This window comes from Mirounga angustirostris, unplaced genomic scaffold (genome assembly GCF_029215605.1).
Source record: "Mirounga angustirostris isolate CCGP_5_RB_7025 unplaced genomic scaffold, mMirAng1.0.hap1 SCAF_1, whole genome shotgun sequence".
Lineage (NCBI taxonomy): Eukaryota > Metazoa > Chordata > Mammalia > Carnivora > Phocidae > Mirounga > Mirounga angustirostris.
This window is the reverse complement of record NW_026991709.1, coordinates 198,897,449-198,921,589: the sequence shown is the minus strand read 5'-3', so window position 1 is coordinate 198,921,589 and position 24,141 is coordinate 198,897,449. Positions and strand designations below refer to the sequence as shown.

The following is a 24,141-nucleotide window of genomic DNA, read 5'->3' as shown; positions in this document are numbered from 1 at the left end:
GCAGGGTCAACAGCTGGACAGTGAGGAAGAAGGAAGAGGTTGTTGGAGGTTCGGAGAGAGAATATATGAAAGTTACCTAGGAGAGTGGATGAGCAGATGGTCTACGTTTAGAAGATGTGAGAGAGCAATATAGAAGACTATGATTTAAAAGTAGGATTTAAAGACTTTAGAGATGGAGGGATCCTAAATGATGTCAAAGACCAGGATATGGATGGCCTAGTGCTATTTACAAAGCAACGATACCTATGTCTGGCACTGTACTGGGCAAGAGTGATAACGGCATGAGGAAACCAGTCTCCTCTGGAGTGGTTAATGTGCAAGCCACACTGGAGTGGGCTGCTGGGAAAATGGGGGTGAGCCTGTTAGAGCAGACAACCGGTGTGGGTTTGTTTGTACAGAAATGAAGAAACAGAGGTAGCTGAAGGGGAAAGTGGGACTAAAAAGATTTTGAAAGATGGGAGACACCAAAACATGTTTGAATTCAAAGGGAAGGGACTCAGCAGGGAAAGGTGAAAGTGCAGTAGAGACCAGGAAACCAAAACAGCAAGGTGGGATTCAGAGCACATGGAGGGACTGCCTTAATGGGAAGCAGGGCCCTTCCTATGTTGTAATAGGAAGAGAAGAGAAGAGGGAAGCATATGCAGATACATTTATAGATTCAGTTGTGAGAAGCTTCTCTGACTCCCAGACATCTCACTCTAACCCCAGGGTACCATGACATTATAAATGCTTTGGCCCATTATCTTCCATGCAAGGTAACCCCTCTATTGGCACAGAGGTGCTGCTCTTGCCAAGGTCACAGTAACCTCCATGCTGCCACATTTACAGGGTATTTTAAAGGCTTCATCATTTTGGACTTTTCAACAATATTCAACATTGCTTCGTTCTCCAGAAACACTCTCTTCTCTTGACTTTCCTGATGCACACATCCTTGGTTTTTTTCTTTCCTTCTTGGGCTATTTCTTCATCTCCTTTGTTAGCTTGTACAAATATTTGTTTTCAAAATTCTATATAAATTCAAGGTTCCTCACTACTCCCTGTATGGTAGATTATCGTAGTAATGGTCCCCCAATGATTCACACCTGCCAGGATCCATGCCCTTATGCAATCTCTTCCCACATGGACTCTGGGCTTGGCCACGTGACTTGCCTTGGCCAATGGGATATTAGCAAACATGATATAAGCAGAAGCTTGATAAGCTTGTGAATGGGGGGCCTACCCCCTTGGAACTCTGAAACAATCATGCTATGAAGCAGCTAAGGATAAAAAACCACATTTGATCCACCTGCTGAATGCAGCCACATGAGTGAGTCCAAGTGAGACCAGCAGAATCACCCAGCCAATTCAGAGACACATAAAAATTAATCATTGTTTTAAACCACTAGATTTTGAGGTGATTTGTAATGCAGCAATAGGTAACTGTCATCCTCATCTACAACAGAGACATGGCCAACTTGAGTGGCTTTATGCAAATCAGAAAAAAAGTGAGTCATAAAAACATGCCTTTACTGGGCAGACACACCTTTGTTCAAATAAAAAGTGTCCCTCTAGGATGCAGCCGTATGCCAGGTGCACAGTGTGGATTCGGACCCATACTCAGCTCTGTCACTGGGTGCCTTTATGCACTAGACAAGCTTGCACACTGTGTGTGAACCTTCTCGGAGATTTCTACACAATTCTCTCCATTTAGCATAGAAACTTGGCTTCAGCACAGTTGTTTTTTTAATTTATTATTTTTTATTTTATTTTATTTATTTATTCGATAGAAAGAGACACAGCAAGAGACGGAACACAAGCAGGGGGAGTGGGAGAGGGAGAAGCAGGCTTCCCGCGGAGCAGGGAGCCCGATGCGGGGCTCGATCCCAGGACCCTGGGATCCTGACCTGAGCCGAAGGCAGATGCTTAACGACTGAGCCACCCAGGCGCCCCTTTTAATTTATTTTAGAGAAAGAGAGAGAGAGCAGGGGGAGGGGCAAAGCAAGAAAGAGAGAATCTAAGCAGACTCTGCACTGAGCATGGAGCTTGACGGCACGACCTAATCATGACCTGAGCCGAAATCAAGAGTCGATGCTTAACCAACTGAGCCACCCAGGCACCCCTGGGACAGGTTTAATTACTTCACTTAAGGAGAGAGAGAAAGCACCTAGAGTAGTGCTGCTAGCCTTGAGGATTTAGTAGAACACTGACTTTTATTGAGGAAGACAGGCCACATGGTGCTTCTTAGAGAGTCACTGCATTTTTCAGGCAAGTCAATTAGGCAAATTCCTTGAAAAAGATGAATAGTTCTCAGAGAAAAGAGGAGCCATTATTCCTCTGAATCACCCATGAACATTCTGGAAAAGAGGTAGATAGAGAACTAGATTCTAGAGCAGCTGGCAGTGAGGAGCTAGATCCTCAGGTGGGTGTGGTGCCCAGCAGAGATGGCGCCATGATCCCCAGGCATCCCTGGTCCCAGGAGGTGTCTGAGAAAAGGCTGGGCAATGCCACCAGTCTTCACAGACCAACAGGCTTGCATCAGGCTGGTTCTAGGCCTCCTGGTCCGGCTGCACAGTGGATGCCTCCCTCTGGACTGTAGCGCACAGGGCCACAGCGCAACAGGGGTTCCTCTTCCTCATACCAGCGCTGTTCACTGAAGTCAGGGAAGAAGGCTGCAATCTCTCTACTGGCTGAAACCACAGAGTCTGTAAGGGGAGGTAAGAAAGAAGGGGTTCTCATAGGGAGTGCAGGATGGAGGCAAGGGGCAGTTATAATCAGATTTAGAAACCTGAGCCTCTGGTTCTGCCCGATCCTCAGTCCTGGGGCCACATCTGCTGAGATGGCCATAAAGGACCAGAAATGCAATTGGGAGGAAAGTTCACGGCAGGGTTACCTGGCTCTCAACTCCATGATATGGCCTAACCACCAACCACCAACTTTCCTCCCTCTTATTTGTGGCTGAGGACAGGGGAGGCAGACTCACCAGAGCCATGGGTTGTGTTGCGGGTATCAGTGAGGCCGAAGCTTCCACGAATTGAATCTGGGGCCACATGACGTGCTCGAAACACTCTGGTGGGTCCCATCAGTGTCCTCCAGAGCTGGATGGCATCCTTGTGGGCGAGGATGTAGGCTCGGATTGGCCCGCTGTGTACAAAAGGAACACATGTGAGGAACCTGGCTGTGTGGTCAAGGAGGGCTCACTGTAAGCAGGGCGCGAATAAAAGCACACTACATCCTGAGAGTTACCCTGCTAAATACCAATGTTGCTTCAAGTTGCAGGTGATGGAAGGCCACTATGGGTGTACAGAAAAGGCCACGGAGGTCAGCAGAGTTGCTAAGTGGCATTCAGTGATACTCTTCTATAGCCACTGGACCAATAACCATCATGGGACAGGTGCTACCAGGTCGGTGTTGGCTTAGCCATGGTCCCAAGACATGTTTCTTCAGACACTTAACACTGATTACAACTCTAAAGAGTGTCAAATGAAATCAACAAGTTTAGGGAGCAGGGGGAGGTAAATCCTGGTGGATAAAGATGCCGAAATGAAAATTAGAAGTACCTGGCCATGAACTCCACCAGCCGCTGATAGAAAAAACGCCCTGCAAAGAGAGAGTAACCATCAAGACATGGTGCCCAAGAGAATTTTTTGTACTTCTGCCTCCTTACTTGGAATAATAAACTCTGTTTTATTTAATTTTATTTTTTAAAAAGATGTATTCATTCACTTTCCAGAGAGTGTGCAGGTGGGAGGGGCAGAGGGAGCTCCATGCTAAACGTGGAGCCTGACGTGGGGATTGATCCCACAACCCTGAAATCATGACCTGAGCTCAACCAACTGCACCACCCAGCACCCCAGTAAAAACTGTTTTAGAGAAGGATCTTGGAGTCTGACATATCTGGATCTGAATCCAGGCTCTGCCACTTACAACCTGTGCAGTTTCCGGTAGGTCATTAACTTCCCTAACTCAGGTTCCTAATCTGTGTACTGGGGATCTAACAATACCTATGTCATAGGGCACTAGAGAAAATTCAATGAAACCACGAGCATTAGGACAATGTCTGAAAGAGTAAACATTCACTAATAACTACTGATATCATCAGGACATAAAACTAAATTTCTGGTCAGGACTACGAAGTGGAACCCTCCTAGAAAATATATATATTTTAATAGATTTAATTAATTTGAATGAGAGAGAGAAAGAGAGAGCACAAGCAGGGGGGAGGAGCAGTGGGAGAGGGACAAGAAGACTCTGAACTGAGCAGGGAGCTGGTGCAGGGCTCGATCCCATGACCCTGAGATCATGATCTGAACCGAAATCAACATTCAGACACTCAAATGAGCTACCCAGGCGCCCCCTAGAAAATATTTTTAAAAGATTGATAATCATGAAAAGTTTGTGTATAAAGCAAGGCTTTAGAAGAATGTCTGCAATTTGACAGTTGGTAGGTCAGAGACAGCCTGCCATTGTGCACCCAGCTAAAATCTCTCTTGCACACGTCTTGGGATGGAGAAGCCTCCCATTCAGAGAGGATTGTTGATCCTACCTTCATGCTCCTGGTAAAACTTCTGGCATTCTTCTTTTCTCCACAGAAGTTCTCTCATTCGTACAATAAGGAACTTGTTGCTCAGAATCTGCTGATGAACAGCCTGGATAACGTCAGAGATAAAAATCGGTCAAAGGGACCATATGAGTGAATAGGAGACCCAGGATGACCAAAAGAACCATGAGGACCCATCAGAGCCCAGGACTTGAGAGCATGTCCCATTGTTGGGTCAGAAGAGCAGGAAGGTGGGGTGAGGTAAAGACCTTTTGTCACGCAGCCAGAGCATGAGCCTCGGGTGCTATCTCTGCCCTTCCGTTCCTCCAGCCCCTTGAGCTGAAGCCCACATGACCCACCCTCAGACCATCGAAAAATCTTGATAGTGGTCCTGCCTTGAGTTTGTCCCACTCTCTCCAAACCATCACACTTGACAGATTAAAAACATCGTAACTTACATGTCACACTCTGGTCAGAACCTTATTCATGGAATGAGGTACAACTATTTTAGTCCAGTGCTCAAGGCTGTACTTTCCTTGACCTCCACCTCTTCCAATTCTCTAGTCCCATCATCCTAGCCTGCCTGTGGCCCCCAGATCCACCACACACATTCCTGCCTCAGTATCTCCCTTTGTAGAACTTCTGCCCTCCTGTGCACCAACCGAAGTCCACCCTTCCTTCGAGCCTGGCCAGGTCCCAACATTTGCGGGCCACCATGCCTGAATGCTCTGGTCTTCCTCTGCACCACAGTGAGCTTACCTAGCAGAGCTGCTCAGTTAGTACTTATTGACCCTCCCCCAGTTCCAACAAGATTCTGTACCCTTCTCTCCAGGACTGTGAATATGAAGCAATATGATTGTTACATTACATGGCAAAAGGGATTCTGCAGGTGTAATTAAGGTTGCTATCAGTGGGCTTTGCTTTATTTTTTAAGGTTTATTTATTTTAGAGAGTGAGAGCATGTGTAGGGGAGGGGCAGAGGGAGAGAGAGAGAGAGAGAGAGAATCTCTCTTTTTTTTTTTTTTAAAGATTTTATTTATTTATTTGACAGAGAGATAGACAGAATGGCACAAGCAGAGGGAGTGGCAGAGGGAGAGGGAGAAGCAGGCTCTGCACTGAGCAGGGAACCCGATGCGGGACTCGATCCCAGGACCCTGAGATCATGACCTGAGCCGAAGGCAGACGCTTAACCATCTGAGCCACCCAGGCGCCTGAGAGAGAGAATCTCAAAGACTTCCTGCTGAGCGTGGAGCCCAACACACAGCTTGATCACATGACCCTGAGATCATGACCTAAGCTGAAATCAAGAGTCAGATGCTCAACTGACTGAGCCAGCCAGGCGCCCCATCAGTTGACTTTGCTTTAATCAAAAGGGAGATTATCCAGAGAAGCCCAATTAATCACATGAGCTCTTTAAAAGCAGAGTTTTATCTGGCCAGGGGCTAAAGGAGAAGTCAGATTTAAAGCATGAGAAGCACTAAACACACTGTTGCTATCTTGAAGATGAAGTGAGCCATGTGGTGAGGAACGTGTGGTCTCTAAAAACTGACAGCAGTTCTCGCCTGAAGGCCAGCAAGGACCTCAGTCTTATAACCATAGGAATCAAATTCTGCCAACAACCTGAATGACTTTGGAAGTGGATTCTTCCCCCAGACCCTCCAGCTAAGGACTTGGTCAGCTGATACCTTGACTTTGGCCTTGTGAGACCCTGAGGAAAAACCTACCTGAGCCTACTGGACCTCTAAATTCTAGAATTGTGAGATCATAAACATTGTTTTAAGCTGCTAAGTTTGTGGTAATTTTTTGCACAGCAATAGAAAACTAATATACATACACTGTCTTGAGGTTTGGTTCTTCTTATTATACCGGATCCTTATATTTTTAATCTGCCCCAACTCTCCAGTAGATTTTTAGTCTTTTTAGGGTCAGAGCCCATGGGTCCTAGCTTTGCCTCCACAGCATCTTGCACAGGACTGTGCTGTCAGTCTTCACAAGTGGCCCTGTGGCACCAGAAAGAGAAGCAGTGCCCAGGGCTTACAGTAAGAGGCTTAGGATTCCTTCTTACCTCCAGAATCAGGGGGTGAGCAACAGCATCAGGCTTGATCAGGGCCAGAGTAAGCTGGAGAGCCTGAGGGCTCCGCAAGATTGAGGTCATCTCACTCCTGCCATCAGAAAGCTGGATTAGGGACCTATCAGTGCTGTGCTCCCCACCCTCCCTACTCCAGAGCCATGCAGCCTTGCAAACCCACAGCAATCTCCCTCCCAAAGCCTGTGGCAGTTACATACAAAGGAGTTACCTATCCAGAAGAAATTCAAGTTTAAACACTACCTGTCTCTGCCAATATTCCCTTTACTTCCTAACTTTTCTTTGTGTTTTAGAGGATTTATAATTTACACTGCTAAACAGCCTGGCCACAAAGGTACAATAACTGTTTCCTTTCATAAGGCCAAAGTGTGCTCCCATCAGTTCTAGAATTGGAAGACTGGATGGACAAGAATTGGGATGTTGCCAGGATACCCCAAAGAAGTCTGCTGGATACGTACCATCTCTTATCTAATCTTACAGATAGGTCAGGATCTCCCAAATCAAATCCTTTAATACACTCGGCTATCCTCAATGACAAGGCTTGTGGACATGTAACTCCAAGGCCAAGGACCAGTTGTAACCATTTTGGCAGCTGAAACAGTGCCTAGGACAAAGGTCCAATTTAATTGACTAACTGAACCTATACAGTCTTATTCTGTCCATCTTTGTATTTCTAGTGTCTAGCATGGTGTAAGAGCTCAATAAATAATTGTGGAAATGATACAAGGAACATAAAGGTATTTTTTAAACTGGACTAAGAGAATTTGAGGTCTCTCCCAACTGTGAAATTCTTTTTTTTTTTTTTTTTAAGATTTTATTTATTTATTCATGAGAGACAGAGAGAGAGAGGCAGAGGGAGAAGCAGGCTCCCAAGGAGCAGAGAGCCCGATGCGGGACTCGATCCCAGGACCCTGGTATCATGACCTGAGCTGAAGGCAGACGCTTAACCATCTGAGCCACCCAGGTGCCCCCCCCCCTTTTTTTAAGATTTTATTTATTTGACAGAGACACAGTGAGAGAGGGAACACAAGCAAGGGGAGGGGGAGAGGGAGAAGCAGGCTTCCCGCAGAGCAGGGAGCCCGATGCGGGACTCGATCTCAGGACCCTGGGATCATGACCTGAGCCGAAGGCAGACGCTTAACCATCTGAGCCACCCAGGCGCCCCGGCCCTTGGTTTAAAACAAATGCTGACAGGTCAAGAAACTCGCTCAACTTTAAAGTTACTCCATCAGAGAACCCCAAATTTCAGAAGTTGCCTGGGTACTGGCCTCCACACCTGAGGTGCCCATTCCTCTGCTTCCGGGAGGACGGTGACCAAGCCCCCCCCGCCCCCCCCCAGGCTCCGCGGGGACCTGGAATCCCCCAACTCTGTCTCGGCTCCCCATCCCCTACCCTCCACCCCGACACCTGAGGCCCAGCTCCCCAACCCCCCAGGCTCTCAGCCCCATTTCTTGACACCAACCCCTCTCCTCGCTGCCCCTCATTTCTCCGGGCCCGCAGCCGCGCGACTCCTGGCCCTCGTACCAGGACCTAAGCGCACCCCAGAATCAGGGCTGGTCGGGCCCTCGCCCGGCCGGAGTTCTGCTCTGGATTCACCTGGTCCTCCACCGCGGAGGCCGGCCAGCAGGCACCGCGACAGCTACCCTGCGCGGCCCCAGCGGGGTCCTTCGGGCGTTCGGCCGGGCAGCCCTGCTGGGGGTCCTTGCCGCGAGGCCGCGGACCTGGGAGGCCGCGGAGGCTGGGTGTGTGAGGCGCGCGGGGAGACGGCGCAGTGGGAGCGGCCCGGCCGAGGCGAGGCGAGGCGAGGCGGCCTGCAGCCCGAGGGCCGGCCCTGCCGGCGGCCCTCGTCTCGCCGCAGCGCTTACCCCGGGCCGCACGGGAGGACAGAGCCGTCTGGGCGGGAGCAGCCGCTCCGAGCCGGGGCTCGGGCGCCCTCAGGCGGGAGGGAGGCCGGCGTTCCCGGGCGGCCCGGCGCGGGGGGCGGTGGCCGCCCGGCGGTGGGACGGACCTTGCCTGACTGTCCTCTCTTCCTTTTCTGTCTAGGCTAGTGCCTGGTACGTGGTTGGCGGCCAGTGCTTGTCGGAGGTACGTGGAGGCCGAAGGACGTGTGCGCTCGATCGCGAGGGCCGAGGCCGCCCTTGAAAGTCTCGAGCTGCGAGCGACGCGGAGACACGAGGGAGCACAGCTCATGTGGGGGTGATGACCCAGGGTTCTCGGCTGGGGTCCAGGTGTCCGTAGGCCGCGAGGGGAGCTAGTCGTAAGGGCCTTGAACGTGTCGCTAAGAAATTTGGGGTGCGGTGGGTTACCCAGGAGTCTGTTGAAGCAGTGCAGGGTGAGATGAGAACTGCGGGTATTCTTGGTGTGTAGTCTGAGTATGGAGCGGGGACAGCGTGGCAGGTTGAAGAAGGGTGGTAAATCTCTTTCTTGGGAAGCGTCACTGACTGCGAACAGTGAAAATAAGCCATAACTGCCATCAGTGTAAGTAGATACGTATTTTTAACTGACTCTGGTGCCAGATACACAGGTGTTGCACTCCTGGAATGTTGGAAGGCAGGTCGGTGTTTCTGGGAGCTTGTTTCCACCAGGTGTCTTTGGGAAAGTCCAGTCCTGCCCGGCTGGTGAAGGCACAGGTCCATTTCTGCCTTCACAGGATGAGAGTAAACTTAACCATGTGATCCTGCCCAGACATCAGGTTTTAGTTTTATTTTCCAAGTACACCAGGTCCAATTTTGTTTTCTACCTTTTTTTTTTTAAAGACTTAATTAATTAATTAATTAATTTATTTATTTGAGAGAGAGAGAGAGAGAGAAACAGCATGAGAGGGGAGAGGGTCAGAGGGAGAAGCAGGCTCCCCGCTCAGCCGGGAGCCCGGTGTGGGACTCGATCCCAGGACTCTGGATCATGACCTGAGCCGAAGGCAGTCTCTTAACCAACTGAGCCACCCAGGCGCCCTCTACCTTTTTTTTTTTTTTAAGATTTTATTTTTAAGTAATCTCTATACCCAGCAGGGGGCTCCAACTTAACAACCGTGAGATGAAGAGTGGCATGCTCCACTGGCTGAGCCAGCCAGGCACCCCGTTTTCTACTTTTCTCTTCACTAATATACCTTTGAACTAAAGGGACTTTGCCAATTTTTAGACCATGGTCATTAGTTCACCTTACACACACACACACACACACACACACACACACACTGGAGAAGGCTTTAGTTCCATATTTTATAGTTGCTTTGACTATCCTCAGCAACAAGCCTACATAATGAAAGTAAGGGCAGATGTGGTTTTAGGAGGAGACTCAATAAATAACAGCCTTTTTCTGAACTTGGGCTCAGAACCAACAGAAATAGAGGAATGGCAGGCAGGTGGAGACCAAATATCCGCTTACCTAATACTGATAGAGTTGAAGGAGAACATAATTTAGAGTGAGAACCAAATTCGCCTGCCTTCTAATTCTGTGCTGCCAGAGTTCAATGCCAGGTCTCTTAAAAGCTTTAAAGCAACAGCAACAACAAAAAGAATCTAAATCGTTAACGGCATACAAAATGATCGCAGTATTGCCCCATATTCACTGAATTTAAAAAGCGGACCACCCCTCGCTGGTAGCAGATTTTGTCCCTAGAAACCTGTCAAAAGACTCTGATACTCGGTGGTATGTGAGGGAAGGTGAATAGACTGAAAAGTCTTGATTCAATGTCACTGGGACTCAAGTAGTTTTTTTTTTTTTTAAAGATTTTATTTATTTATTTGAGAAGAGAGTGAGAGAGAGAGAGAGCACAAGAGGGAGGAGCGGGAGAGGGAGAAGCAGACTCCCTGCCGAGCAGGGAGCCTGATGCGGGACTCGATCCCAGGACTCCAGGATCATGACCTGAGCCGAAGGCAGTCGCTTAACCAACTGAGCCACCCAGGCGCCCCGGACTCAAGTAGTTCTATACCAGTTATTCAGAGTGTCCTAACTTGTGAGTCTAAACTCAGTTAGGAGAATCACCCATTATGAGGTTAATTATGACCTGTGTTCATTACATCCTGAGGGGCATCTACCTGTGTCTAGTCTTGTCTTTAGCCGGTGGTATTTAAGATGATGCCACCTTCTTACAGTGTTAATTTACAGTAGTGGCAACCCCAAACCAGGTCTTTGAGATGCCTTTCTTTTTTATCCAGCATATTCAAATTTCTTAATACCATTTCTCTTTTGGGTCCTTTGTTTCTGGCATCCCCAGGCTGCATTGAGAGTGGGCTGTTAGGGCCTAGCTTACCCAGCCCCACTGTGAGCAGCCCTCAGTTGGCCACTGCCATCTGCTGTTGAGTTGGTCAGGCCCAGGACACTTGGCTCCTGTGTGTGGAGGGCAGGAGGGTGGTCCTTTACCCCATGAGTTTCAGTTGAGAATCACTCTGGCAGGTTTTTTTTTTTTTTTAACCTGAAGCTGATGTTCTTGCTTCTAAAGTTTGTTGCTTCAGGGACCCAGTGAGAATTGAGACCTCTGCCATTCCTCAAGATACTGTCTTCAGGTTCTGGATGGGTCACATGGGGAGTAGCATTTCTTTTAGACACTTCTCTTTTGGCATTTTTTTCCCCCTGTGTTCCCCTACTCCTTTCCAGAAGGCTCATTGAATTTCTGGCATTTTTATTGTTGGAGAAAAGGAAGACCTTGGAGCCAGCTCTTTGCTAGGCTACAGAAAGTGGGGAAGGAACCAGGGCCATGCCCTGGAGATTTGTCTCTCAGTTGTTTTCCAAGATGTCAATTTTCTTTTAAGAAAATCTCTCTTTAGGGCACCTGGGTGGCTCAGATGGTTAAGCGTCTGCCTTCGGCGGCTCAGGTCATGATCCCAGGGTCCTGGGATCGAGTCCCGCATCGGGTTCCCTGCTCAGTGCAGAGCCTGCTTCTCCCTCTCCCTCTGCCACTCCCTCTGCTTGTGCTCTTCTGTCTATCTCTCTGTCAAATAAATAAATAAAATCTTTAAAAAAAAAAAAAAATCTCTTTTCCTTTGTTTTCATTCTTGTACGGCTTCTAATCTGATGGAGTAGGTTTCTAAAGCTATGCATTTCTTCCTGGACTTCCTGAACACACGTGATTCCTTAAGACTGTGTTCCAGGCACAGGCTTTTCTCATCTTGTCAACCTCTGTGTTGCATTGAGTGGTTATTGCATTGAGTGGTTTTCTTTTTTTTTTTTTTTTAAAGATTTGATTTATTTATTTGACAGAGAGACACAGTGAGAGCAGGATCACAAGCAGGGGGAGAGGGAGAAACAGGCTTCCCGCGGAGCAGGGAGCCCGATGCGGGGCTCGATCCCAGGACCCTGGGATCATGACCTGAGCCGAAGGCAGACGCTTAACGACTGAGCCACCCAGGCGCCCCGCATTGAGTGGTTTTTCTACTTCAGTCTGAGAAGATGACATATTTTATTTGTAATAAGGGCATTGTTTTTGTTTTTATAAATAAAACCTACCATCTCTTTAAGATTGAAGCTGCACTGTAAATCTCAGAACTATAAAACCCTAGCCAGAGTTATGACAGACTTGCAAGTGGGGAGTGACCCTTAAACCATGGAGAAAAGAAAACAACAACACATGAATTCTTCTGGTTTTAGCCTTTGGCTTTGAGTCTAGCTCAGAACATAAGGGATGGAATTTGGGACAGCCTTTTCATGCTTTCTGCTGGACTGGGACTAACAAAGTTTGGAGCTTACACACTTGTGTTCCTTAGCATGTGTGGAATTTAATTGCATTTTAAAGCCCCTGGCCTGTCGAACTAGCTAAAAATCATAGTAAAGGACCAAATACTTGTTTTACCCCAATATCTAAAAGGCGTGTATAGGGAAAGACTTCCCTGTAGTCCAGTCTGTGCCTCAGCAGGGCCTGCTCACCAAGGTCTTCTCTGCTGCTTGGGCTTTGCAGATGCCCCACAAGGGAAGGCAGTGGGTCTGTGCTAAGGCCAAGGTCAGTGCTCACACCTTAACCCTGACATGCTTAAGCCGTAGTGCTTGTGTAAGGACAGTGCCTTTGCTGAGCCACGTGACTGGCATTTCGCTAAGGTACTCATTCATCCCTGCCTGTACATAAAATTGGAGTTACAAAAACTCTTGCCAGTGAACAAAGTGGCCAGCATTTCCGCATGGCCAACTTGAAAAGTGTTTGAAATGCCTCAAGTGCTGGTCCCATCATAGCCTCAACTTGTATGTGATATTTCACTCCCAAATTCCTCACCAGGTCTCTCTTTTATGTTCTCTACCAAAACAAGAGATCCTAACATTCCTTTGAAAAGGAATGTTTTCATTCATTCATCCCTCCACATCTGCCAAAAGGCAGAGCCTATTCCTGTGAAACTTCCAACACAGAGCAGCAGAACCTGTGGGCAGCTGGCTTCCAAAATAAGGAACGGGAAAAAGGGCAAAGCTACACTTAACCTGGCTCTCTGTCCCTGAAGCTTCAGCCGGGGGAGGAGAGTTATGCTAAGAGTTCAGGAGTGTATAGAGGAAATCCTCGTGGATGCAAGGAATCAGTCCAGGAAGCATTCCCTTTCTAATAGAGTTGAAAATAACTCTTTGGTTTCAGCCTGTGTGTTTGGGAATTGGTTAAGAGGTTGGCTTAAAGATGAAAATGAATTCATTTGGGATGTGAGTTTGGAGTGATGGTGGGACATTCAAGCAGAACTAGCTTGGTGGTGGTTGGATAGTTAGGTTTGGGAGTTATCAGAGTGGTGATAGTCGGAAATACGTCCGTGAAGAACCGACCATGGGAAAGAATGCAGACAGAAGACAAGGTCAAAGACCAATCCTTCCCCTGTCAATAATTTAAAAACTTAACTTATAAAGGGGCGCTTGGCTGGCTCAGTCGAAAAAGCAGCAACTCTTGATCTCAGGGTCGTGAGTTCAAGCCCCATATTGAGTGTAGAGATTACTTAAATAAATACATAAACTTAAGAAAAACTACTTGTATATAAGAGAAAACAATAATTGATTTAATCTAGCAGCAAAAACGATTTATGTATAAGAAAGAGCAGAGAGGGAAGAAGGAAAAACCACAGATTGTGTGAAAATTGTAGCTTTTGTTTCCTGTGGGTAGACTGCTCATCAGCTAGCAGCCAACAAAGAGCCAGTATTCTTCCCTGGGGCAAGTGAATGGATTATAAAATATCAACTTCACCTGCTTATGGGTTCTCCAGAAGACCTCCAGAGTTCCAGCGAGGTGTATGTGTCAGGCTGTTTCTGGATGAGTAATGCCTTATCAGTATCCTTTGTAAGCCCCATCATCAGTTAGGCCAGGTCTGCTATTTCCTTTCTCAGAATCTCTGACCTTCTCCCTTTTAATCAGACTCAGCTCTGGTCTACGTTAGCCCTGAGGGTTTCAGTTTCCTTCCGAGGTGACAACATGAGTTGAATGTTTTGGGGGCACTGGCTGTATAACAGTATTTAAACCCCTGAATATTAGCAGACAATGCCAAAAAGAGCAAGGGAATCCTAGACAAATATTTGGAACCCATTTCATATCCAGTTTAGTCACTGGCCTGTTTAATCAGGAGATTAAGTCCCAAGGATTAGTTTAGTCAAGTTTAGCTAATGAATATTCACAAACCAAGTGGATCATAACAGAGAGCATTTACTTTTAAGAATAAAAATCCTGATAGAAGTTTCTAACTTTGCATCACCATCTCTGCTCACAACTGCTGAAACATCTTTTCCATTAAAAAAAAAATATTTAAACACCCTCACACTTGCTTTTTAGATGAAGTGTGTATTTTTTCTTTTGCCATAAATATTAGAAAACAGAACTTTCAATCCCCTGAGCTGCACTCCTGCCGTTAGCCATCCAGTTTTCCAAAAACTCAGGCATGGTTCTTGGTTTCATTTTTTGCCAGACTCCCCTCAACAATCCTTCAGCAAACATGTCCACTTAACCTTCAGCTGTACATTAAATCAGATCACCTCTGGCCATCTCCTAGCCCAAGCCAGCCTCATCCCTTCATGTACTGTCTATCCCTTCTGTGGCTTGTTTTTCATACAGCCATCAGATTGATCTTTTAATTTTTATTTTTTAAAATAAATAGATATTTTTAGGTAATCTACACCCATTGTGGGGCTCAAACTCACAACCCAGAAATCAAGAGTCGCACGCTCCACTGACAGCCAGCCAGGCGCCCCCATATTGATTTTTTTAATGCATAAAGCAGGTCACATCACTCTCCTGCCTAAAGCACTTCCGTGTTTTGCTGCTCTACTAAGAACAAAAGCCAAACTCCTCACCATGGCCCTTAATGCACGACCTGACTTGGCCTTTGCTGACTTCTGTTCCTTCCTCACAAACCACTCTCCCTTTCACTCCTACCATTCCACCACCTTGTTCCCACTTCAGGGCCTCCACAGGAGCTGCTCACTCTGCCTGAAAGCTCTTCTACCCAGTATTGTTCCATTCACTCAGCACTGAGTCACCTCCTCAGAGAGCCTGGCCAGATTTCATGATCTAAAGTCACACCCACTCCCTGCATTCTCTTTCCCATTACCCTTCTCTGTTTTTCCTCAGTACCTGTACCTATCTTTGTTACTCTAGCCCACCCTTTCTTCTGGCTTTATTAATGAGAGGAAAATCTGGCTAGCTGCCCTCCAGGTCCACTTGCTTCTTCCCTGTGTGTGTGTGTAGGTTGCTTTGGAGGAGGAAAGGTGATTCCCCTGAGCCAAGTGAAGAGGACTTCAGAGTCCGACTTTCAGATACGGGGAAGTGCCTGCAGGAGAGGGAGATTGGCCTCGCTCTACTACTGATCCTTTGAACCTTAGGGCCCAGTGTTGCCATGGTCAAATCGGGTGTGCAGTGGAGTAGTTAGTGTGAAACCTTGACGTGTATCCTCTGGGAGTTGGGGCTTATGGAACCATAGAACCTGAAGCCTTCTATCTTCCTGGACAATCTGCCCACAGCAAGGAAAAAAGAGAAGTTACCCTCACTCTGCTTCCCTAGCCCTAGCAAATTCCAACCCTAGTACGTAACCTTTTACTCTAAATTCTATATCCTGACCCCTAACTGCACCACTGGCAGTGATCTAACTCTTAACTTGTAACCTAAACCTAGATCTTCTGACCCTGACTCATTCTCTTCTGACACTGACCTTGTAACTCTGACCCTTTATCCTTAAACTGAAGCCCTAAACCTCAGGCCTTTGCCGCAGCCCTAACATCTAATCCACCACAGTCCCTGACCACCACTCTAACCTTAACTCCTCTGACACTACTTTTTAACCCTAACCCAAGCCCTAGTCCCTAAACTTATAACCCTTTATCCTTAGACCTGGTTTCTAGATCCTGAGGCCCTGATATTTATCTTCTAACCTTGTAATCCTGCCCTTAATCCCTAACTCCTGACCTATGGATTCTAACCTTTGAACCCTCACCCATAAACTGCTAACCTCCAGAATCCTGGAACCCCAGACCCCCAACCCTGACTCTACAAATGACAAGGCAGTACTTCACCCTACCATGAGCTACAGACAAAGGGAATCACAGCAACTCAAACTGCATAGCCAGAGGACATAGTGAATGAATGCCAGCAAATTAATCCACCAGGCACAGAACATGAAACAATAGGACTCCTGGAAAACCAGGGGGGGGAAAAAAAACAAAACAGAAAAACTCCCCTAAATACAGGATGTGGTAGACTAGCAGCAAGCCTGAACAAGCCTTCAAATCTCAGAAGATGGGCAATGAAAGTCCCAGTCACTGTGACCATACTTCTATGTCCCAACACAGTAGCCTCAGTCAGCAGGTCATCCTAGACCCATGATGGAAGAGAACTGTCCTTAGTAAGTGGTAAAGCTCTCAGACACAGATGGATGGCTCGATAAAGCCCTAGTCCTAAGACACAGCAAAAGAAACCTTGGCAATACAATGACCACCATAACCCAGGAGATAGAAGCCATAGCCAGCATTACCATTCCCCAGTTTCCCTAGCACAATCATTGGGATTCCAGGAGAAGCCCAGAAACAAGCTAACAACCCAGCTGAACAAAAGACAGGAACCTATATGAAACCAGCTCTTTCCCCAAATTCCAGACCCTGACCTAGATGGGATCCCAGAATTCAGTCTTCCAACATGAACCAAACTTGAAGAAACAGGCACAAATCTTCTCCCATGGAGAGGACAGAAGTCCATGCTCTAATAAAGATGGAATCCCAGAATCCTCCCCTTTGTCCCATTCCCAACCCCTTCCCCACCACCAGGGTCCCTATGCATACAAAAGAGGCAAAGGACAACTAACAGTAGTAATAGAAAACATTTACTAACAGTGCTGAGGAGGGCGCCTGGGTGGCTCAGTTGGTTAAGCAACTGCCTTCAGCTCAGGTCATGATCCCAGAGTCCTGGGATCGAGTCCCACATTGGGCTCCTGGCTCGGCGGGGAGCCTGCTTCTCCCTCTGGCCCTATCCCCTCTCATGCTGTTTCTCTCTCTCTCTCAAATAAATAAATAAAATCTTAAAAAAAAAAAAAAAGTACTGAGGAGGTGCTTCATCCTGCTTAAGCTTACATGACTTCTGTATGTACCTTGTCCTTAGGTATAATTTGCTTTAAATTGAAGAATACTGCTGAAACCTAAAATACATGTATTAGAAAAGAAGGTTGAAGAATCCATCATCTAAGCTCCATCCATCTCTACAAGTTAGAAAAAATAAACTAAAAAAGGCAGAGTTAAAATTAAGAGCAGAGATTTCTCAAAATGAAAAAAAAGTATCAAAATACAAGTTTAGGGCGCCTGGGTGGCTCAGTTGGTTAAGCGACTGCCTTCGGCTCAGGTCATGATCCTGGAGTCCCTGGATCGAGTCCCGCATTGGGCTCCCTGCTCGGCGGGGAGTCTGCTTCTCCCTCTGACCCTCCCCCCTCTCATGTGCTCTCTCTCATTCTCTCTCTCAAATAAATAAATAAAATCTTAAAAAAAAAATACAAGTTTATTTTAAAATTTTTATGCAGTTACACGTACAGCAAAGTGAACAAATCTTAAGTATGCGACATCTAAATATATCTACACCTGAGTAACCACCCAGATCATGATACAGAACATTTCAAGCATCATGCTGGCAGTTAAAATCAATATTACAAATGAGATCGGGGAATATTTAAGAAAATATTTTTAAAGATGACAGAAAAAAGCAGGCAAGAAAACCTTAAGAAATCGGAGTGATGAGATAGTGCTTAGATATTAAATGTAAACTACAATAATTAAAATTATGGCATTGGAATAGGATTATGTCAGTCACAGACAAAACTTTCAGAATGAGGGTCTTGTGTATAGAAGAATAAATGTTTGAAAAACAGTCAAAATTATTTTTAAAAAGAAAAATGATTGGGTATAGACTTATCTTACAAAATATATTTCTTATAAATCCACTTTCATCAAATAGTGAAGTATATGTATATATAAAAGTCCATGGTATTCCATGGGAAAGAGTAATGTTCATAAGGTTGAGAATTCATCTGGAAGGAAACCTACACTTTAACTTCAACCACATACATGATAAATTCTGCCTGGCTTTAAATGGGTAAAAGTGAAATATAACGATGAAAATGTTGGAATGAAATTTAGGAAAAAAAAATTTTTTTAAAGATTTTATTTATTTATTTGAGACAGAGAGAATGAGAGAGAGAGAGCACATGAGAGGGGGGAGGGTCAGAGGCAGAAGTGGGCTCCCTGCCGAGCAGGGAGCCCGATGCGGGACTCAATCCAGGGACTCCAGGATCATGACCTGAGCGGAAGGCAGTTGCTTAACCAACTGAGCCACCCAGGCGCCCTAGGAAAATATTTTTATATCCTTTGTGGTGAGGAGACTTTCCCAAGCAAGATATGGTCTAGAGGCCATAAAGGAAAGGCTAGGCCACTTAAATAAGTAAATAAATGCCATAAAAGACCAAGAATGAACTGTAGACTGTATTGTAAACAATTATAGCTTCTTGGCAACTACAGTAAATAAATGTCCCTTACCTAATGGCTAATAAATACGACTCTACAAATTGATAAGTGAAAACATGTCCAGGCAAGTTACAAAAGAAGGAATGAGTTGTCTTCTACTGCTCTTTGGATTAGAGTTCTAACTGTCTTGAATGGAGCGTCCGGAGGAGTCATTTCTTAATGCAGAAGTAAAGACTTGTGATCTATTAGGCGAGGGTGGATGGCTCTCCCTAACGTTCTTTGGAGCTCCAGTCACTCCCAGTTGCCTGCAGCACATCTGCCCTTAAAATGTAATCCTCATATCAAATCTGTTATGTCCCCCACAAAATCCAGCATCTTCTCCCTCAACAATTACCAACTGGATTATAGCATTTACGTAGAGTTCTTGTCTTTAGCCTTACAGTAGCCAGTCAAGATACTGTTCCATAAAGTTACTTAGTTGGTTATTTTCTTCCCTACCCCCTTCAGTGTGGTTATGCAATTTAAAACACAGCTAGTGCAATCCTTAATGTTTGTACTCCATTTCGAGTCCCCCCACATCCTGGATGGTTTTAATTGTTTATGTTTGTGTATGTGAAACATAACTGGTTTCAAGGGAGCTGTACCAAAAGATATGCTCAGAGAAGTGCTGCTCCCCCCTCATTCCTGCTATCTTGTTCCCCTTCCCCATTTCTTTCCATCATTTCCCCACCTACTCCCTATAGGGAACCATTCTTTTTTGTTTCTGGTTTACCCTGTCTATATTCCCTTTGCACAAATGAGCAGATACAGGCGTAGTTTATCTTATCCTCTTCTTTCTTACACAAATGTAGCATACTGTAGATACTCTTTGGCATTTTGCTTTCTCTGCTTCCAGAATGCCCTGGAAAACACTCCATATCAGCTCACAGAGACCTTCTACTTTTCTTTTACAGCTGCATTGTTCTTTATTGTGTGACATACCATAGTGTATTTAACCACTCCCCTATGCGTAGACATTTAGGTTTGTTTTTTTTTAAAGATTTTATTTATTTATTTGACAGAGAGAGACACAGCGAGAGAGGGAACACAAGCAGGGGGAGTGGGAGAGGGAGAAGCAGGCTTCCCAAGGAGCAGGGAGCCTGATGTGGGGCTCAATCCCAGGACCCTGGGATCCTGACCTGAGCCAAAGGCAGACACTTGACGACTGAGCCACCCAGGCGCCCCATTTGGGTTGTTTTCAATTATTTGCAATAACAATGCTGCAGTGAATAACCTTGCACATATATATTTTTGTATAGAGGTGTGTCTTCAGAGTAGTAGATTCCTAGGAGTGAGAGTACTGGCTTGGAAGGAAAGTATGTACCTAGGTTTGTTAGGTATTTGCCAATAGTTTTGTTAGGTATTTCTTAGGTATTTCCTTCTGCTATTGATTTCTAATTTTAGTCCATTGTGATTAGAGGATATATTTAGTATGATTTCAATCCTTTCAAATTTATTGAACATTTTTAATGGTCCAGGATATGGTTTATCCTGGAGAATATTTCATGTGCACTTGAGAAATATGTGTAATTCTGCTGTTGTTGGATGGAGTGTTCTATAGATGTCTAGTTAGGTCTGTGATGTCTGTATTATAGGTATAGTTACTCTCTTTTACTTTGGATCTTCTGCTTAGTTCCTCTATCCAGGATTGAAAATGGAATGTTGAAACCTCCAGCTGTTATTGTGGAATTGTCTATTTATCTCTTTAATTTGCCTCATGTATTTTGGGGCTCTATTTTTAGTTGCAAAAATGTTTATATGTCTTCTTGCTGGATTGACTCTTTGATCATTATAAAACATCCTCTGTCTCTGGTAACAATTTTTGGATAAATTCTACTTTGTTTGATATTAGTATAACCACGTCAGGTTTCTTTTTGTTACTGTTTTGCATGAGTCTTTTTTCATCCTTTTATTTTCAACCTATTTGTGTCTTAGAATCCAAAATGTGTCTCTTGTAGCTGGCATCTAATTGGATCATGTTTTTGTTCATTCTGTCAATCTCTGCTTTTGGTTTTAATGTTTAATCCATTTATGTAGTTGTGGATGGGTGGAATTGTCTGTAATTTTGTAATTTGTTTTCTATTTGTCTTTTTTGTTCCTCTATTTCTCTGTTGTTGCCTTTTCTTGTGTGTTAAATATTTTTCAGAGTACTGTTTTAATTGCCCTGTCATTTCTCTTTTTTTTATATAAAGATTTTATTTATTTATTTGAGAGAGAATGAGAGAGAGAGCACATGAGAGGGGGGAGGGTCAGAGGGAGAAGCAGACTGCCCGCCGACCAGGGAGCCCGATGCGGGACTCTATCCCGGGACTCCAGGATAATGACCTGAGCCGAAGGCAGTCGCTCAACCAACTGAGCCACCCAGGCGCCCGCCTGTCATGTCTTTTACTTTTTTATTTGGGGAGAGAGAGAGTGTGTGTGCATGTGCGAGTGGGAGGGGCAGAGGGAGAGAATCTCAAGCAGGATCCACACTCAGCATGGAGCCCAACATGGGGCTTAATCCCATGACCCTGAGATCATGACCTGAGCTGAAATCAAGAGTTGGATGCTCAACTGACTGAGCCACCAAGGCGCCCCTCTTTTATTATATTTCTTTTTTTTTTTTTTTTAAGATTTTTATTTATTTGACAGAGAGAGACACAGTGAGAGAGGGAACACAAGCAGAGGGAGAGGGAGAAGCAGGCTTCCCGCCGAGCAGGGAGCCCGATGTGGGACTCGATCCCAGGACCCTGGGATCATGACCTGAGCCGAAGGCAGACGCTTAACGACTGAGCCACCCAGGCGCCCCTATTATATTTCTTAGTTATTTCCTTAATGATTGCCTTGGGGATTACAATTAACATCTTAACATATAACAATTTAGTTCATGTTAATTCCAACTTAATTTTAATACTGTATAAAACTTTGCTTCTATGTAACTCCATCCGCCTGCTCCTTTGTGGTGTTATTATCATACAGATGTCATTTTATGCATGTGTGCGGGACATGTTGGAACAGATTCAAGCCCACTAACATGAATTCAGGGGAGGTTTCTACTTTGTCCCTTAATCTCATCTCCTCTTTGCCTCTTTTTTTAAAAAAAATATTTTATTTATTTATTTGAGAGAGAGGGAGAGAGAATCTGAAGCAGACTCCACATTGAGCACAGAGCGTGTTGCGGGGCTTGGTCCCACAACCCTGAGATCATGACCTGAGCTGAAACCAAGAGTTTGATGCTTACTGACTGAGCCACTCAGGCGCCCCTCCTCTTTGCGTCTTTTTTTTTTTTTTTTAAGATTTTATTTATTTATTTGACAGAGACACAGCGAGAGAGGGAACACAGCAGGAGGAGTGGGAGAGGGAGAAGCAGGCTTCCCGCTGAGCAGGGAGCCCGATGTGGGGCTCTATCCTAGGACCCTGGGGTCATGACCTGAGCCGAAAGCAGACACTTAACGACTGAGCCACCCAGGCGCCCCCTCTTTGCATCTTAAACAATTTCATCCTCATATTAAATCTCTGTCCACTTCTTTTATTTCTATAGACATTGTCTGGTCTCTCATATCTGAGGAAAAGACATGTTTACACTAACCACCCAGTGCCATCAGATATAAGCAATTTTCTCTTTAGAATTGTAGGACTCTTGTTGCATGACCTCAAGAAGATAATTGAGTCAAATGGTTCCTAATTCTAGTTTTGCATCAGAATTTCTGAGTTTGGGAGGCTTTTCATTCTTACTGCATGTTGCCTGGGGTTCACTTCAGAACTTCTGATAAGAATCTCATTCTGTTCTTTTCATTCTTTTTATGCTGTGTCCTAAGAAGTGACAAGAAATTGGAACAAATGACTATAACTTCTAGATTGTGTCGAGTAAATGTCCTTAGTCCTAAGTAATACCATTAGTCTGCAACTTATAATTTTGGGAAAGCGGAAAAGCATTAAACCATGTTAAGAAATAAACATACATTAACACAAGCATGTATTTCCTCATCTTTCTCAGTTTAATGTGTACATGTGTATATATGTGTTTCCCTAGGACCATTACTGTATGTTTTATATAAGGATCTATGCAGTTTGTTCTAGTAGAATCCTCAGTGTGGAATTGTGTGCAACTCTCTAAAGCTTCCATTCCTTTGTCTATAAAATGAGGATGTACTTCTTAAGTTTGTAGTGAGGCTTAAGTAAGTTAGTGCTTGTATAGTATTTAGAAACCATACTGTGGCCAGGCAGTATTGTGCTCAATACATTTTCTTTGGATAAAAGTCTCTCTTTTATGGTATGGTTGAAATTGCCCAAACCAGATCCTGGTATATTGAAATCCGTGTCACTCACATGACACATATTCAGCTCCATAATGACCAGAACCCTCGAATTGTATCTATAGCTGCTCTTGAGGCACCTATCCCATCGTTTAGACTTCTGGGGTCATTTGCTCACAATCTGTATGAGAACAGAGGGAATCTATGGCATAAGTCCTGTAGTTTTGGGATGTGAACACAGAATAGTTGATATTTTTAACAGATTCTGATTAACCAAGAGAAATGTTTGCCAGCCAGAATTTCTACTGAGAATCATTTATTGATGAAGCAAACATCAAGGAGTTTGATCCTCTAACCATTGGTTTCCTCCAGCATCAGCATTCTCCTCCACAGGGGATGATACTGGAAGTGACAACCATTATGTTTCCCTTGATCGTCGGGGATTCAGCAAGTTCTATAATTCTTCATGGTAAGTTCAGGAGTTTTCCTGCAAGGGAAGTATTGGCTTAGAGAAATCAAATTTGGGAAAGTTAAGAGAAAAACTACCACATTGATAACTACACCCACAGTCCTGCAGGAGGAATGGCTAAACCATTATTCTGTGAATTAAGGCAGACTGGAGACATTCTAATGTCAATGAAGAATAGGAGCACAGAGTGGAAATGGGAAGAGAAGAGGAGAGCTAAGGATGCAGATGACTATGTGAGTCTTTGAACCCCAGGAGAGCCAGGGGGCAGAAAGGTGGAGAATAGAGGCAGTGACATTGGTGAAGCAGAGTCTGGTCAGAGGCCCATGGGGTGCCATGGGCAGCATCGAAAGTGCTATTAACAGGGTCTGGAGGCTGACCAGCTGGGTTCAAGACTCAGCCCTGCCTGTTCCTAGCTGTGTGGCCTTGGGCAAGTCACATCCCTCTGTAGACCTCTCCATCTTTCAATATGAAATGTAGCTAATAGCAACACCTGCCTCATGGTGAGGGCTGTAGAAACATGGGGGAGGAGATACAGGCAAAGCATGGGACACAGGGCAAGGTACACAGCTAGCAGTCGATAAGTGATAACTGTTAGTCCTCCCACCAAGGATATTGTTATTTTCTTTTCGATCTTGTCAAAAACAGTTTCCACTGTGCTTTGGTAAAGGGCTATGGGGAGGGGCCACCATTCATTCATTCATTCATTCATTTATTCATTTATTCCCTTTCTCCTCACATTACAGCTAAACATTTTAATGAGTTCAGTATGTCTCTTTTTGTTTATGTGTTTGCATAAAATATGTACTGTTTGTGGTTATTTTTAGTTTACGTAATGGTATTGAGGTACTTGAATTATTCTCTTTTTTGCTCAGTGCAATATTGTGAGATCTACTCACACTGCCAAAATGTACATCTG

The 24,141-nt window shown here is 45.1% G+C and overlaps 1 protein-coding gene across 6 annotated transcripts; it reads right to left on the bottom strand.

The window, feature by feature from the left end:
* Window positions 1-1,714: 1,714 nt before the first annotated feature.
* On the bottom strand, window positions 1,715-8,590 carry NME6 (NME/NM23 nucleoside diphosphate kinase 6). 6 transcript variants are annotated; one of them, XM_064596606.1, is made up of 7 exons: window positions 8,065-8,221; window positions 7,061-7,206; window positions 6,582-6,678; window positions 4,523-4,625; window positions 3,537-3,576; window positions 2,960-3,120; window positions 1,715-2,681 (listed from the first exon to the last, which is right to left on the bottom strand). In XM_064596606.1, the coding sequence occupies exons 3-7, from the start codon at window positions 6,669-6,671 to the stop codon at window positions 2,515-2,517; spliced, it is 561 nt and encodes a 186-aa protein (XP_064452676.1). In that variant the 5' UTR covers window positions 6,672-6,678; window positions 7,061-7,206; window positions 8,065-8,221; the 3' UTR covers window positions 1,715-2,514. The 6 variants fall into 6 exon arrangements, with proteins under 6 accessions (XP_064452676.1, XP_045718463.1, XP_045718461.1 ...); XM_045862507.3 differs by lacking the exons at window positions 7,061-7,206; window positions 8,065-8,221 and adding an exon at window positions 8,468-8,590; XM_045862505.3 differs by lacking the exon at window positions 7,061-7,206 and having other exon boundaries at window positions 8,199-8,331.
* Between the last annotated feature and the right edge of the window lie 15,551 nt (window positions 8,591-24,141).